The following is a 15,519-nucleotide window of genomic DNA, read 5'->3' as shown; positions in this document are numbered from 1 at the left end:
GCTATTCTTCTAACTCACCCCATAGCACACAGAGCTCTTACCTTCAGAAAAGGAATGACCTCCTTCATAATTGCTTTAATCTGATGGTCAAGCTGCTGAGTATCTATACGAGGACAGGGAACAGCAGAAACTTCACTTGACTGTGGCACAGGCTGATAATCATTGGTATCTGGACCTCATGTTCATTAACAAAACCCCAAAAAACAACAAAAACAAACAAGGCACATTTAACACATTCCACATTACTATTAAAGAAATACCAACTTCAAAAACATATTTTCCTTTTTAAAACATAAATCATATTGTCTTAAGTATGCAAATATCCTCTGAAACATTGCTAAGTTTTCAATATAAATAAAGAGGAAAGCAATTCAACCAATTAAACGATTCTTGATAGTTAGAATAATTATTTTCTAAAACTAAGTAAAATGTGTACATGTGCATACCTTCTAATTTAGCAGTAGAAGCACCCTGAAAATTACTAGAGCAGCCCTCAGAGTCAAGGGTACTTTCAGCTTCAATTTTCATACGCTCATACTCCCTCATCCAAGACAAAGCTTTATCTAAGTGAATCACTGTATTGCCTATATTTAGAATAGAAACAGCTTTTAATCTATATAAAAAGTTTTCAACTGATAGACAAGTAACAAATGGTAAAAATTAATTCAATGCCACAAGTTTTTAAATCTGTATATAACTGCAGTTGAGTTACAACATTTCATTACAAACTTTGATCAAGTCAAAGCATTTCACAAGTGACTATGCACACTGTTTTACAAAACATGTGATTACACATTAAAAATCAAGTAACACTGCATTGCTGAAGCATAGACAATTGCAGGCATTTTGGGAGGGAGGGAGTAACAACACTAAATCACACCGTTCTGACCAAGGTCATCCGTGGCAAAGGGTTCAAAATGTGAAGATGTAGACATAGTACTCCCATTGTCTGCATCATTTTGTTCACAGTCTTGGCATGCTTCTGTAGAAAAGTTCTTGCCAAAAGTTTCCTAAAAAACACCAAACAACTGAATACGAAGGAGGAATGCAATATACGCTCAGATGCGTCAACAAGCCAGAAATTCTTTTCAGCCACATCCTGTGCTATAGAGACTCATCTCACTGGGAACAACCTTACTATCAGGGTATAAATCCATCAGGTGATTCTACCATTCTATCTGCAAATACTTCTACTATAAAATGTGTGCGAAACTGTATAGAGCCATCAGCGATTCCTTAAACAACAGAGAGCAAAAATATGTGGAGAACCTTGTGATCAGTACCCTGACCCTTGGCCTGACCTAACTTAGAAGGGGATTTTGGTTCTTTCTGAATATCAGTTTGGGATTTATATCCTTCTCCATGTTCCATTCATCCCTGATACATCCTTCATTTGCAGCATCAAGAATCCTACCATATTTTATCACTTTTGCATTAAGATTCTCTTGCAACTATTTCAGACAAGTCTGTACAAGCTGATACTAATTTTAGCAAAATTCAGTCACTAGTTTGAGTGCATGCCTGCCAACTGAAATACAGGAAAGGCTGACAGTAAACTAGTTTCTGAATTTGAAAACTTACATCATCTGTAGAGGCAAGGCTTTCACTGGGAGTGAGCTCAGAATTTGATGCCATCCACACTGCAGAATTCAGTGACTTTGCACACTTCCCTTTTTCATTGTTCTCAGACAAATGTCTGGTCACTATATCCTGGGAAAAATAATAAATCTATCCTGTAAAAAAGGATCTAAAGTTTGTTTGATTCATACACAACATCAAAAATTTTGTTCATACCTGTAAAGCATATAGAGCCCTTTGCCTCAGATAATCTGTATTTAGCAGCTGAAGCTCATGGAAAAGTTCAATAAGAAAGTGAGGACGAGACTCATTTTGAGAAATAAGAGTTGCCACTTCAGAATAAATTGTGTCTCGCAAAGCTTCAAACATAGAAAGATCACTACCAGTTTCTGTAGAGAAAAAAAGGAACTTGTGAAGTCCCTGACAGGCATCCATTTGAAACACAACTACCTATCAGGTATGTAAGTTACAGGTTCACAAATTACATCTCAACTACTGCAGATTCCATTATATAGCTGCTTTTGTAAAGCTTACTCATTTCTGGATCAGCAAAGATCTAAACATTCCGAAATGATACTTTATGCAATCCTTTGGACACGAAATACAATATAAAGCATTCATAGGGATAACTTTCTCTGCACTTCTGAGCAATACCTTTAGAAAGCATTCCATATAAGAGAGAATATGGCACACACCATGATGTTGCTTTCGGAATAGACATTCAACACTGAAAACGGAGTTTTAAGGTATTTCCAACAAGACAGACAAAGGTCTCATTTTATGTAATATAAGTAGTCCACACTTTTGCAACACAAACATTAAGAAAGCTCTAGACTGAATTCAAGAAAGCCACTCCGTCCCACACAAGCATAAATGCTACATTCTCATACTTGTCTAGTATCACTCCTGAGTTCACACAGAACTTCTTACCCTTAAGCCCTATTACATATGTATGAAAAGACAATGTGATCCCTAGTAAGCCTCCCATTCCTTTGAAAACTAAGGATTATCCTTGCATCACAACAGTCAAATTATTACATACATATTTTGGCAAATGCTGAATGGAAACAAAGTCAAATTTGGAAAACTCAGCTTAGTTTAACAGATGTATATTTGTTAGTATTCAAGTTAATGAAGTTATTAGCAATACCACAAATATTACTGTGCAATTTCATTATCTGCAAATAGTTTACCCGTGTCTTTAAGCAGACGCAAGCTTTTCCAATATTTAATAAGCCACCAGAAATTGCTTCCCCCCCACTCATAAAATGTAATGGTAGTATTTAAACATACTAGAAATGCTTATTAAAACTGGGGTTTTTTGTTGTAAGATCTACCTGTAATTGTGAGTAATGGAGACCTTGATAAACAATTTCTCCACAACTGTAATTCAAAGTAGTTTGTAACATTGCATTTCATGCAAATTACAAGTAACTTCTCCTGTCAGAGAAGGTGCTGCAACAGTACTGATCTTGAACATCTGCTAAACACTGAGTTATAGGACCAAAGCTAAGAGAATAAAAAAAAAAAAGTACTAGGACATTGTTGAAGCTAAGCAGTGAATGCATTACCTGGCGCTTCAATGCATGCATTTCTGTTAGACTGCTGCAGAATTCTCCTAGCATGCGCTGTAGGAAAGTGGGGATAGACAGTGATAAACACAAAAATGCGCACCAGAAATAAAGACAGGGTCTATACAAAACAGCAGGAGGCAGACTGCTTAGTTATCCAAACCACATCAGAGCTGCTTATTGTGAGAACTTGACTACCAAAGTTTATTATGTATACTAATAAACAGCTCTTAGGGTGGACACAGCTACTCTAGCAAAGCTGTATCTTGTGCTACAATGACTGAAATTTCTGCATCTTTCAAACAAAACAAACATACTAGCAGAACCTAAAAAGACACAGAAGAGAGTATTTTTATGATCCAGATAACAAGAAAAGCAGTGCAGATGGCAAAAAATGTAAGGGTTTATGTGATGTTATAAGACTGAATTTGAATGGTATTTGATGGAGCTCATTTAAGCACGAAGAGAAAGAAGACGTGTAATGCAGTACAGGATGTAGTTTAAACACTAAACAAAGTGTTTCATCAGCTGTGCAGTTACTTTCCATAAAATCACCAACAAATGGCTGATGTTTCTGGTTGGCCACATTTTTGCTTGTCTTACAATAACAGGTTTGTTTCCAAATTACTTTAATCAAGTATCCAATCTACAGAAAACACCCAAAAATTATCAATATCCAACCTTTTAAACACTCTTACATTTACAGCATGCTTAGAAATTAAAATGCAAAATCCACACTCTAAATATATGATACTGTTTTCTTGTCATAATAGACCACTTCTAAACAACATGAGCAACTAAATATGGAGGTCCTTTAATCAAGAATTCACAAAATAATTAAGACATTCAGAAAGCAGTACCTGAAGACATTTCTGTAGATCTACTGTATTTAATTATTTTTTCCAGCTGTTCCCGATTCCTTTTGCTGAACACCTTTGCATGAACCACCTCATCAGAGTGTCTGCTTTTATTGCTCTTGCAGGGTTCACACACACTAGAAGCACTTGCACTTTCATAACCTAATGGAAGCAAATGAAAAGGAAGGAAGAAATAAAAAGCTTACAAAATGTTTTATTACTTTTAAAAACCTGTTGACTAGAACTCTTAAACATGCAAAGAACCAAAGCTGAAAATTTTCCTCTTTACACTGAAGCCATACAGTACTAAATCCTCAGCAACTGTAACAGTACCACTACACATTCTAGCGCTGTCCCTCTTCTCAGTCAGTATTTTACTGAAGCATATCTTTCAGCAAATTATCCAGTTTGAACATGAAGACAATGAAGATGATGATTTTCTTGGTTATTCCAAATCTTCGCATATCTGCATTCATGTTCCTTTCAAAACGTGATGCCCTAATTGGCTATGCTTTCTACTTGCTGAAATGCTAAACCCCTTATGTAGTTATATCGTGTGAAATGAATTCATATTTCAGTAACATATTTCCATTATTATAGGTACCATTTATAGAGAGTAAATTCTCTGGAATGTGACGATTACAATCCAAGTAGAGTTTGCCATGGTGTCTAAGATTCCTTTACAACCTACCAGTATTTTTAGTTCTGCTTTTCAGCTGAGAAGAACTCTTCCTCTTATTCTTTGACTTGGGCGTTTTATCTTTCGATGCCAAGCTTGCTTGCGCTGATGCTTTTCTAGATCTAAATGTCTTTGTCACAGTAGTTGGGTCTACTGGATCAGGCATGCTACTAAAACTCTCCAAAGACTCTTCATCAAACTCTCTTCTCCGGCTCATATCAGACTGATTTTTATGGCTGGAAGCAATATTTTGTACTGAAACTGCAAAACCTGCTTTCGGCTGAGAGTGATCATCTTGTCTCACTTCCTGGCTATCATTAAGCCAAGTTGATCTTTTTTCCATCTCCTCTTCAGGCTGTCTATAACTCCTTCTGTCAGAAAGAAAGAAAGGATCACCTCAATATACTCTAACCTAGTCTCTCAGATAGAAACTGCATGTATTATCAGGTAAATAGTTCAGTTATAATGCAAATTCTCTGCCCTAGTTACATGGGCATCAACTGAACATGGAAAAAAGATAAAAAATCTAGAGAAGCCTGCGAAATGGATCACAGAGGATGTCTAAAGAAATTCACATCTGTCACTGATTGCAGCCTGAACATACTTACGCAGCTATTGCTATGCTCAAACAATAAGACGTTTCTTAAAACAACATTCATTACAATCTACAGTAGTACAAAAAAATAAGCACTCACTGATATTATATCCTTATTCAAACAACTCAGTTTCAAAAAAAAACATGTAAATGAAATCTTCCTCCACTTAGAAAAAGTATCACAGAACCACTCCAACACTATATTTGATTTGAAAACATTCATTAAATCATACATTAATTAATATATAGAAAAGCAGACTACTACTGGAAAAGACAGACAAGAAATTAAACTGAAAGCTGCAAAAGTACACCTTATATTGTAACTCTATAACCATAAATTCCCTCAATGAATTTCCACAAGTCCCAGAAAAGGGAGGGGAGAAGGAGGAAAAGTGATTAATGGAGAGCTGCACTTTGACATTAAATACCTTTGGTTTTCTGCTCCATTAGAGGAACTGCTTTCAAAAGGCTTGGGGAAGGCCATATACTCAGTTTTCCCAGGGGTATTACGATCTAGAGGATGTTGCTCCTGCTGCTCACTGCTGTGTGGGGAAACATTGTGTACAAAATCTCCAAAACCAGAAGGGAACACCGGATTGTAGTTAATACCTACAAAGTAAACAAGAGAGTCAGAAGATCCTACCTCACTTGTGTAATGAAAGTCACATTTGAGATATAAAATTATGAAGCAAAAATACAGTGGGGAAGTAAGCAGGAACTGATTTTGTCCTGAAAGCACCATAACAGTCAGAATTTATCTTAAATGCAGGTTTTGAACACTACCGGATACTACAATCCCATCAGTGGAGAGATGAAGGTCCTTCAAAAAAACCCCATTAAAGAGCTCCTACAAGTGAAAGTAAAAATTACAACAGTTCCAAAAAAGGCAGAGTTCTGTCTGCCCAAAGACTTTATCAATACTTCTATCACCATCAAACTGACAAGCAAATTCCAACAGCTGAAGCATTCCTAGGGCCAAAGAAGTCACAGATTCGCAATCCTTATACTTACAGCAGATTCTTTATGGCAGTGGCAAACTGAACATAACTATTCTGCTGTGCAGGTTCCATATAATTTAAAACACGTTCTTAAACAGAAAACAGACTTTAGAACCTGAAAGCTACAATCTAGGTCTATGCCTATTGCCCTGTTTCCTGAAAGGAAATACTTCAAGATGGTTTTGGCAACTTCAAATTATACAGTAAAATACCTACTTTTCTTTTTTTTAACCCGTTTCAAATTCAACACCAAAAGTTGATAATATTAGGAACATTGTATCCCAGTCAACAGTTACTCTGGCTCTGACAGGAAAAAAAATTAGTAACACACTCCATTTACAGGCATTTAAAAGAAAAATGAGTGCTGGAAGTTCTAAGAAAAAAACAGAAATTACCAGATGCCAACTTGAAATTAGACAGTTCACTTAAAACACTATGAAATGATTGCTGAAGGTATGTAAGAGCTTCAAATATTGTTTTTCATGCGTTGGATGAAGAACGTTTAAAACCTTAACTTTATGGAGTATTTTCAACTATAACTAACTTCATATTGAGAACGTCTTTCTTTTCATATTGAAGGAAACATACACAATTGTTCAGAAATAAATGTTTCCAAACTTCTTCTAGGATAATATCGACTCATACAAGTACTATGTAAGACCATTTCAATATAAAGGAAAGGTCAGAGTTTCAGCAAGTTCACATTAAGATTTCAATTAAATAAGGGACTGGAAATTTTTGAAATTATTTTTCACACCTATAGTAATACTCACCTGGGGCAAAGGAAGAAAAATTAGTAAATCCTGGCACATTAAAGAGGTTCACAGGTTGTGGAGGAAAGTTGAATGGACAGAAAATAGGAGATGGAGGTGGAGGTGCACTACTGCCTCTCTCCTTTCTTGATGGCTTCTCTTGACACTGCTGTTGCTCTTGCTGGCGCATAAGATCATTTAACATTTGTTTCAACCTGCAAAACAAGGAAAAGTAACAACTTGGGGGAAAAAATGCTAAGGGAACTCTAAACTTATACTCAAGTATTTTGAGATTGACATTATTTCACCTGCACAATGTCATGTATGTAAGAACTGCTCCATTTAGCTAATTAAAAAAAAACTTCAGAAAAAAAATCACTTCTATTTAATCTCAAGTGACAGACAGGAATAGATTTAAACCCAACTGCTCTGTACTAGTGGTCCTGTATACAGAGGTTAAACATCCTTGCAAGAACAACAAAAAATTGACTACATAGTAAAGAAATAAGCAGGCTGAAATGGAAACTTAAAACAGAAGCAACCACAGGAGCAAAATATTTGCAAAACCAGTTTAAAATTATTTAAAAACAATTGTAGGAGAGTAACTACACAGCACTTACCAAATACAAAACAAAGATGAAGAGCTTGGACTTTCAGGCAATGAATTAAAATTACTATTACATCTTTTCTTTAAAAAGATAATTGTTCAGAAGGCAAAAGTAGGACATCCAAATGGAACATTAAGAAGCATAAATTCTAACTGATAACGCAAACAAAGGACAAAATGCTTTTTTGCCATCTTTCTATTACCATTAAAGTCCAAAATCTTGCCAGGCAGCCTAGCAAAGACTACAGACATAAAAGCATATTCAAGGAAAGAAAACCTACATCAAAAAAGCCAAAGAAAACTATCACAGATTTTTGGAAGAGCTGCCAACTTCTGGTTCTCTTCACTGAAGATTACTCAAAAAGAACCTGCTCAAAGATGTTAAAGCAATGGGGAAAAAAATAAATCTCTGTTACTGAAGTATTTCAAATTCCACAGTTAAACACTAATACAGTCAACAAACCTTTGGACATTATTCTGCTGCCAAGCCAGCTGAGTGTAACACTGGTTTAACTGATGCATAATAAGATGTACTTGAGAAGAGGCAACATTATTTGGGAACATACTGTAAGGGCCTGTAAGCAAAGTCTGCAGAAGAGAAGAGAGGGTCTGTGGAGAGAAAACACATAACAGTGACCAAATTAAGAAAATCAGGAGTTACTGCTTTAGAAAGATTTAGAAAAAAAAATGGCAAAGTAAGAAGAGTAAAATAACTTCATATCTACCTGCTGATCCTGCATCAAAGTTTGGCAAATGCTGACACTGAATTCATGCTGTTTCTTCAACTGATTGATCTGCTCTTGCCATTGTTCCTTTTCTTCCACATATGAAAGTTCAGACATCCACCGAAGGTTTTCCTGACGTCGCATACTTATGTTTTGCTGCTGTCTGACCTTAGACACTGGACGGTAATTCCCATCTGCTGAAAGAAGGCGGCAATTTTTCCACCTGCGTTGGGAAAAAATGAAGAATGAGGACAAAATCCAACATTTCAAACAACTTCTTCTAATGATACTTCCATTAGTCAAATTAGGTTTCAGCTGTATACCAACAACTCGCTTGGCACAGGCCATCTGAGAGTATCAGCTAATCACCTACACCGTTTTGTCAATCCAACATTATCCCAAACAAATGGAAAACAAGAGCCTCCCAACTGACAATCACTGTCAAGAAAAGAACTGCTAAGGATGTTTCTGGATCCTGTTTTTAGTATTGTCCATTACAGCCATATGAAACGTGCCAAGGTGAAAACACAAGCCACCAACATAATACATTAAGAATTACCAGGCCCAGCCCCTGACTAGCAGTCCACTACCTACTAAAATTACTTTGGCATCAAAACCAGAAGAAATAATTGAAGATATATACATAACTTTTAACCTGGCATTTTCATTTAGTCACACAAAGCTTATTAAGGAAGTCAATCAGGCAAACAAGTGTTAAAAATATTCATAGTTTTCAAAGCTACAAAAGCCAACAATTTAAAAGTTAAAAATTCAGAGTTAGTTTAATTCTCTGAACTACTGTTTTTGAAGGGACTGATCTATACAACAGAACAAATTTCACACAGGTTATCTTTCAAGCTGATTCAAAAAATATAGGCCCATCAACAGCTATTGCAACATGACTGGAGGTCTCCATGACAGACATTTAATAAGACTGAAAACAGAAGAAATAAACAGTTACATGCATTGCAGCTACAGTGAGCCAGATAAAGTGCCACTACAGCTCCTAAGCAAGCAGAAAGAAATTTTCCTTTGCTGTGTAAGGATGCCTTTTAGTTAAATGCAATGCTACTTCCACCCCCTTCCAAATAGACTCTGACAAGATTCAGATCAGCAAGTAATACCACTAACCTATCCTTGTTTTCTTTAACAAAATAGGCATTTTCTGGTATGTTGTTATTGGGACAAATAGAGAAACTGTCATTCAAACTTGATGCATCTTCTTCCTCTTCTGCCTGACCAACTCCATCAGAGAGATAACCATCTTCATCTCCATTCTCTTCCTCCAGTGCACACTGGGTAGAACCTCCCCAGGTAGCCATTGTCCTAGTGAACATTGGGAGAGGTGGAGGGAGAAGAGGGATGTTTGGGAAAAAAGGATTTTTTAATTTTCTGAGAAATTATTAAAATAATCTGTTGACAATTACATCTCTGTCTATCTGCAGTTAATCAAGCTGCACCAAAATTACTTTAAATATTATCTCAGCTGTGCAAAATGAAACTTGTATTCTTCTAATACTGGGACAGTTAAATGAAATTACTTATTGTTTGGAAAATTACTATATTAAAAATGGGGAAGAAATTAAGAAAAATTACTCTTATAATTTTGCATTTTCCACACATTTTCTTCTCCTCAAGTGATTTTTCCCCATTTGTAGAACAGGGGAGACCAAAAACACTGGGAAAACCCATAAAACTGGCAAGTTGCCAACCAACAGTCACTTCTGAAGTCAAGAAATAAATTCTGCTCTGTTATATCATCACATTCAGTGCTCAGAAGAACACAGGAAACTGCCCCAACACTGACATCTCACAAAACAACAGAAGCACCCACTGATTAACACAGAATGACTTGTGCTCTTACTTTTCAGTCCTACTCTGCTGTGGTGTACACTGAGCTTCTGATCCTTCACTTTTAACAGATGCAGCAACAGTAGATATTGTTTCTGCCAGCTCTCTCCTCCTCTGATCTTCAGCCATTAAAGCCTCAAGCTGCTTTCTTCTCTGCCGTAATTCTTCTCTTAAAATCTCATGTCTTCTCATCTCAGACCATAACTGCTTGCAGTAAAATGGAAGGATTAGAATATAATGCTAGCATAATTTTCAGAAAGAGTAAGTAATATTGGGAAGGGAAGGGAAGGAAGATGCATAGAAGGTTAAACAGGTTTCAAATACTTCCATCATCTTCTTCATGGATGACAATGCCCATGGTATACACTATCAAATGTTCACAGTAAAAATTCAAAATTCACTCAACTTTCACATTAATATTTGAAAGCAACTGGTGTATCTGGGGAAAAGTGTCTTGACAGTTCAGCTCAGTATTTCATGGAAGGGAAGGAAGATGCATAGAAGGTTAAACAGGTTTCAAATACTTCCATCATCTTCTTCATGGATGACAATGCCCATGGTATACACTATCAAATGTTCACAGTAAAAATTCAAAATTCACTCAACTTTCACATTAATATTTGAAAGCAACTGGTGTATCTGGGGAAAAGTGTCTTGACAGTTCAGCTCAGTATTTCATTCTTCCCAGAAATGAACCAAAGAAATTATACATGTTTTGTTAAAATGGTTACTACTCCATTCCCCAAGCCAAGTACTTAAAAACGTGTCCATGTCACCTAGAACCTCTTTCTTTTTTAAACCTTTTTTAAGTCACAGAATACAAAGCCTGAAGTACCTCATTGCCTACTGGTACAGATTCATCACACTCAAATAAAGGCTTGCCAGCTGTGTTACACTCATTCATGGCTGGAGTTGATGTTGCTTGTGAAGTCTGTCTATTTGCTGGGCAGTTACCCAGGCCAGCTGACAACTGAAAGAGAAAGCAAATTTGCAAAATAGAGTATAATAGCTTTCTGAAACTTAACCTGCAGCTAAAACTCAACACAGCTGAGGCTTTATGAAATTAAATGAAAAAATTAAATTAAAAAATTCAGTATTCTGGGAAAAAGCATTTTTGAATCAAGGCCACTTATTTTGGAACTTAGCTAGGAATCAAAAAAAATATGCAATATAATATATAATGCTGCAGATGCATAATGTTGATAACTTACTGCTTACTTCATAGAAAGAAGTTAATCTTCAAAGAGCATGAAACACAGTACAGCACTGCAGTTAAGTTTGAATACAACAAAGTGTTGATCATGTGTACAAGACAAGTATAGTTTCAAAACACCACCAAATGACTACTAAGAGAAGTGAAGAAGCAGGGACTGGTATGCATGGACAGACAAAATTTAGGCTGAAATAAGATAGAAGGTTCTCTTTGAAGACTTTTGAGGACAAGCTACAGTGAAATTAGAGCTTGACACAGCAATCACTGAGCAAGAACAGTGAATGATATAGGCAGAGCTCTTCTCAAGGTTCAAAAGTCCACCTGCTTACAATACACAAGTATTACCACTTTTAAGTTTTTTCCCATTTTTATAGGGAAAAAATGGTGTGCAAGATATTTTGTTTCATCGCTCGACACATTAAGAATGCAAAGAAATACATTCCACCTACCTGAAGGTCAGGACAAGCTTTCTGTAGCACTTGAATTTTTTCTTGAATTTCAATCAGTTTTCTTCTTTCTTCTTGTAACTGCTTAAGCTCCCGCTGCTGCTGCTGAAGTTTAGCCTCATAAAACTTCTCTCTGTGTAGATAAGTTATCCACATATTACTTGACAAGAAGTTGCCTAAGGCAGGACTCTACCATCCTTTGACAAAGGTATACCTTGCTTTCTCATTTAGTCGCGCATCCTTTTTCAGCTTGTTGGTACCAGCTCGAACATTGTTTGGCTGTTGCTTTATCTCTTCCATCTCACCCAACAAGTCACCAATATTAGATGCACTTGCAATTGTTCCCTGCAATTCTGGATCATCATCCTGAAAGAATGTCAGAAAGGCAGTTAGGCTATTTTCAAATGGATACACAAAATGTAACAAGTTTAGTCTGTCAGACTAATTTTTTCAAACTGAAGCAGTCTGAATAGCTTTATCTGTAGTTCAAATCATGAACTGAGAAGTCATCATCACCATGGCATTATGATTTTCAGAAAAATTAAGTTAATGAGAGAATTTAAAGTTATAAAGTTCCCACTGTGGAAACTTCCACTATAAATGCAAGGCAGTTTGTCTCATTCTAGAAGCATTAACCACTTGCCTGTGATTCAGTGGACAGAAACAAATGAGCATCTCAAGAAACAAAGAGGGAGGTGAAAAGAGGAATACAAGGAGACCGAGGCAAACAAGGCTGCTTAATCACTGCAGTCATGAACTTAAATATTACTGTTAATAAATCAAAATAGTAACAAAAATACTCTTGAAAGTTACATCTAAAAATCTCTAAAAAAATTTTAGAGAAAGTCTTCTACATAGTTCTCTACTCCACTTTTTTTTCACCGTTTCTGCATTTTCAGTTCTGAAACTGAAAATATGAATGCTGTAACCACTGCTGCTTTTGTTTTCCAAGAGGATCATTCTTCATACAGACTCTGATGAACAGGAAAGAATCATTATCCCCAGCAGTAGCCAAGTATGGCATAGCTCACAGACCTGCAGTACCTTTGCTGAGTACATACATACAATATAGGCCTTGTAAATATGAAGATTGAAGACATGCCATTTATGTGCCACTTATCAAGGAAGCTGCTGTTTCATCTCTAATTCTAATTTACACCACTGTACAGTTAATATGTCTATAGTAATGATAAAAACCAAGACTTAGATACTGAGAAATTTTTGATAGGAGTATAACCTTGAAATAACAGTATCGTGTTTATCCTGTTGCTACTGTAAAACCTATGTTCTAACTGAGATTGATTTTAAAATTCTCACATAATGCCTTTACTTTTCTGATACACCTATGTGTAGTCAGTATACAGACATTACATTAGATCATGCTCAAATGTGAGCATTCTGAAGGGAAATTACATCTATGAACTTGTGCTTTTATTTTCAGCATCACTAAATTAGCAATGAGATACCCTAAATTAAAAGGACTTTCAATTCATAGTTGCCACTCAAAACTCTAAAATAAACAAAAAACACTGCCCCCAAGCCAAAACACCCCAAGTCAAACCTGTTCCAACACCCAACGATTTTAATGCAAAACATTTTTCTTCACTGATTGAACGCTGCCTTAAAACCTAGGGTTCAAAAACCTAAACCTGCTGAATATTCACTATCATTTTAAAAATGAAAATCAGTGTTCTTTTCAAAGTACTAGACTTCTTGGTTCATATTTTCCAATCCAGTGCTAAGGTTAAATACTAAGGCCATTCTTCTGTTAGGTTGGCACCCCCCAAGAAAATTCCTGATTTGAACTACAGAAACATCAAGCAGTATCTCTTCTTCTCCAGCCTAACAACAAGCACTTTAAACATTACACTGGGCAGAGTGGTTTTCCCTATTAAAGTTATACAGTACATGAAATAATGATGTTACAAGTTTGTGCATAAGTTTATAGTTATAAAATACCTGCACCATAGCAGCAAGGTTTTGTAACTGTCTGAGTTTCTGCTTTGCTGCCATAAGCCTGTTGAACTTCTGCTCAAACTCAGCATCTCCAGCAGCATCACCCAGGCTGCTTCTGTGACTAGATGCGGAATCTTCACTAACTCTATCTTCTTCCACTTCATCATCTTCACCTTGGGGTAGATCGAGGTCTTTGTCCTTCTCCCTATTATGACAGTCTGGAAGCAGGGAGAGGAGGAAACAAAAGAGTACCAAGACACATTATTGACTGTCTGAAGTCCAGTGTAAGTACTGCACATTAGAAAAATATCAGCTTAATGATTAGACTCTTGAACATTTTGCTCATCAAACAAGGTTCTCCCAAATTCTGTGGGGCCATCAGAGTTATTTGCAATAAGAAATAAAACGATTAGAAGATTTTAGAACATACCTATAGCAGAAGACATTTTTAGAGTCCTTATATTAGCAGCAGATCGGTTGTTTATTTCACAGTCTGTATTAAGATGTCTTCCATCTCTGTTATTAGTTCCACACTGTATGTTTGAGTTGCTATTTATTTCACTCCAACTACTGATTCCTTGAGGGTTTCTAGGGTAAAATAAATTACTCAAGTTAACTTTTTAAGTACTGATATGGAGATAATTTTACTTTTTTTTAACCTAGCTTTTATAGCAATGTGTCCTGACCCTTAAAATAAAAAAAAACTCCACTCCATAAAAAAATCACTATAGACATTTGCAATTTTTCATCATCATCTCTCCAACAGATTGGGCTTTTTTTAAATGATTAGAAGAGCTATCAATTATCCCCTGCTAGATCCACAACAATGCAAGAGGCCTTCCAGATATGCCTGTATTATAAAATCTTTATACGATTCATACCTAAATTAGTCTTCATTTCTGCATGGTGAAGATCCTTCGTTGCCCTGTCAGACTAGAGCTGTAAATGCCTCTCTACACTGAAGCTCATTTTTATTCCAATTCTCTAGTCTAGGACTGTTAACCTTCTAGTGGAATTCCATACACATAAATCAGCTTAAACTGAAAGGAATTACAGATTTTTTGAAGTCTCTTATAGTGATTTTCTAAATATTCACTCTAACCCACATAAATAAACTACAAAGGACAAGATGATTATTAAACATTTGTGCAACACAGCTATGTTGAATTAAAGAATTTGGCAAGTTAATGTAAGCACAGACTTAAGTTACTTCTGGTTGACTGAAATAATTTATTCCAGGTTTCCTGAAGCAACAACTCAGCTACAAAGATTTAGGATGACAAAAAACACAACCTAATATTTGTAACAGGCTGTGGATCTTCATGTTCAGAATCACTTTCTGATTCTTCTGTTTCTTCCTCCTCCTTAGTGTTTTCGTTTACAGCATCTGTCATCATATCAGATGTTTGCTCATAGTAGTGAACTAACTCGCGTAACTCGTTCAGCCTCTTACGAACCTCATTTAGCTTCCTGAGGTGAAACAAAAAGAATGTTTTATGTTTTGCCATATTAACAGCATCTATGTAGACTTAATTCTTGAAGTTTACTGTCAGTCTCCTAGCTGTAAGCACCTTCTGTTTGAAGCTCTGAACTCATTCAATTGTCTTAAACCATTTACTAAATAGTCTGTAATACTAAATTAAGTAAATTAAAATATGGAAATGGCTTCGTAACACAGAATTAATTAAAAA

At 36.0% G+C, this 15,519-nt stretch overlaps 1 protein-coding gene across 1 annotated transcript in view; it reads right to left on the bottom strand.

The window, feature by feature from the left end:
- The window catches only part of PCM1 (pericentriolar material 1), a 36,913-nt gene that overhangs the window by 10,660 nt on the left and 10,734 nt on the right, over positions 1-15,519 (bottom strand). Inside the window, exons 9-27 of the mRNA XM_009075584.1 lie at positions 15,122-15,298; positions 14,259-14,416; positions 13,832-14,046; positions 12,087-12,238; positions 11,876-12,005; positions 11,049-11,183; positions 10,227-10,417; positions 9,494-9,688; positions 8,363-8,585; positions 8,101-8,246; positions 7,052-7,245; positions 5,709-5,889; positions 4,698-5,053; positions 4,010-4,168; positions 1,795-1,967; positions 1,582-1,710; positions 890-1,010; positions 447-584; positions 42-175 (exon numbers count right to left, since the gene is read on the bottom strand). Of these exons, the coding sequence (XP_009073832.1) occupies positions 42-175; positions 447-584; positions 890-1,010; positions 1,582-1,710; positions 1,795-1,967; positions 4,010-4,168; positions 4,698-5,053; positions 5,709-5,889; positions 7,052-7,245; positions 8,101-8,246; positions 8,363-8,585; positions 9,494-9,688; positions 10,227-10,417; positions 11,049-11,183; positions 11,876-12,005; positions 12,087-12,238; positions 13,832-14,046; positions 14,259-14,416; positions 15,122-15,298 (3,307 nt within the window). The remainder of the gene's footprint in view (positions 1-41; positions 176-446; positions 585-889; positions 1,011-1,581; positions 1,711-1,794; positions 1,968-4,009; positions 4,169-4,697; positions 5,054-5,708; positions 5,890-7,051; positions 7,246-8,100; positions 8,247-8,362; positions 8,586-9,493; positions 9,689-10,226; positions 10,418-11,048; positions 11,184-11,875; positions 12,006-12,086; positions 12,239-13,831; positions 14,047-14,258; positions 14,417-15,121; positions 15,299-15,519) is intronic.

The sequence above is a fragment of the Acanthisitta chloris genome, unplaced genomic scaffold (genome assembly GCF_000695815.1).
Source record: "Acanthisitta chloris isolate BGI_N310 unplaced genomic scaffold, ASM69581v1 scaffold8260, whole genome shotgun sequence".
NCBI lineage: Eukaryota > Metazoa > Chordata > Aves > Passeriformes > Acanthisittidae > Acanthisitta > Acanthisitta chloris.
Note: the sequence above shows the minus strand (reverse complement) of the source record. Positions and strands in the feature narration are given on the sequence as shown.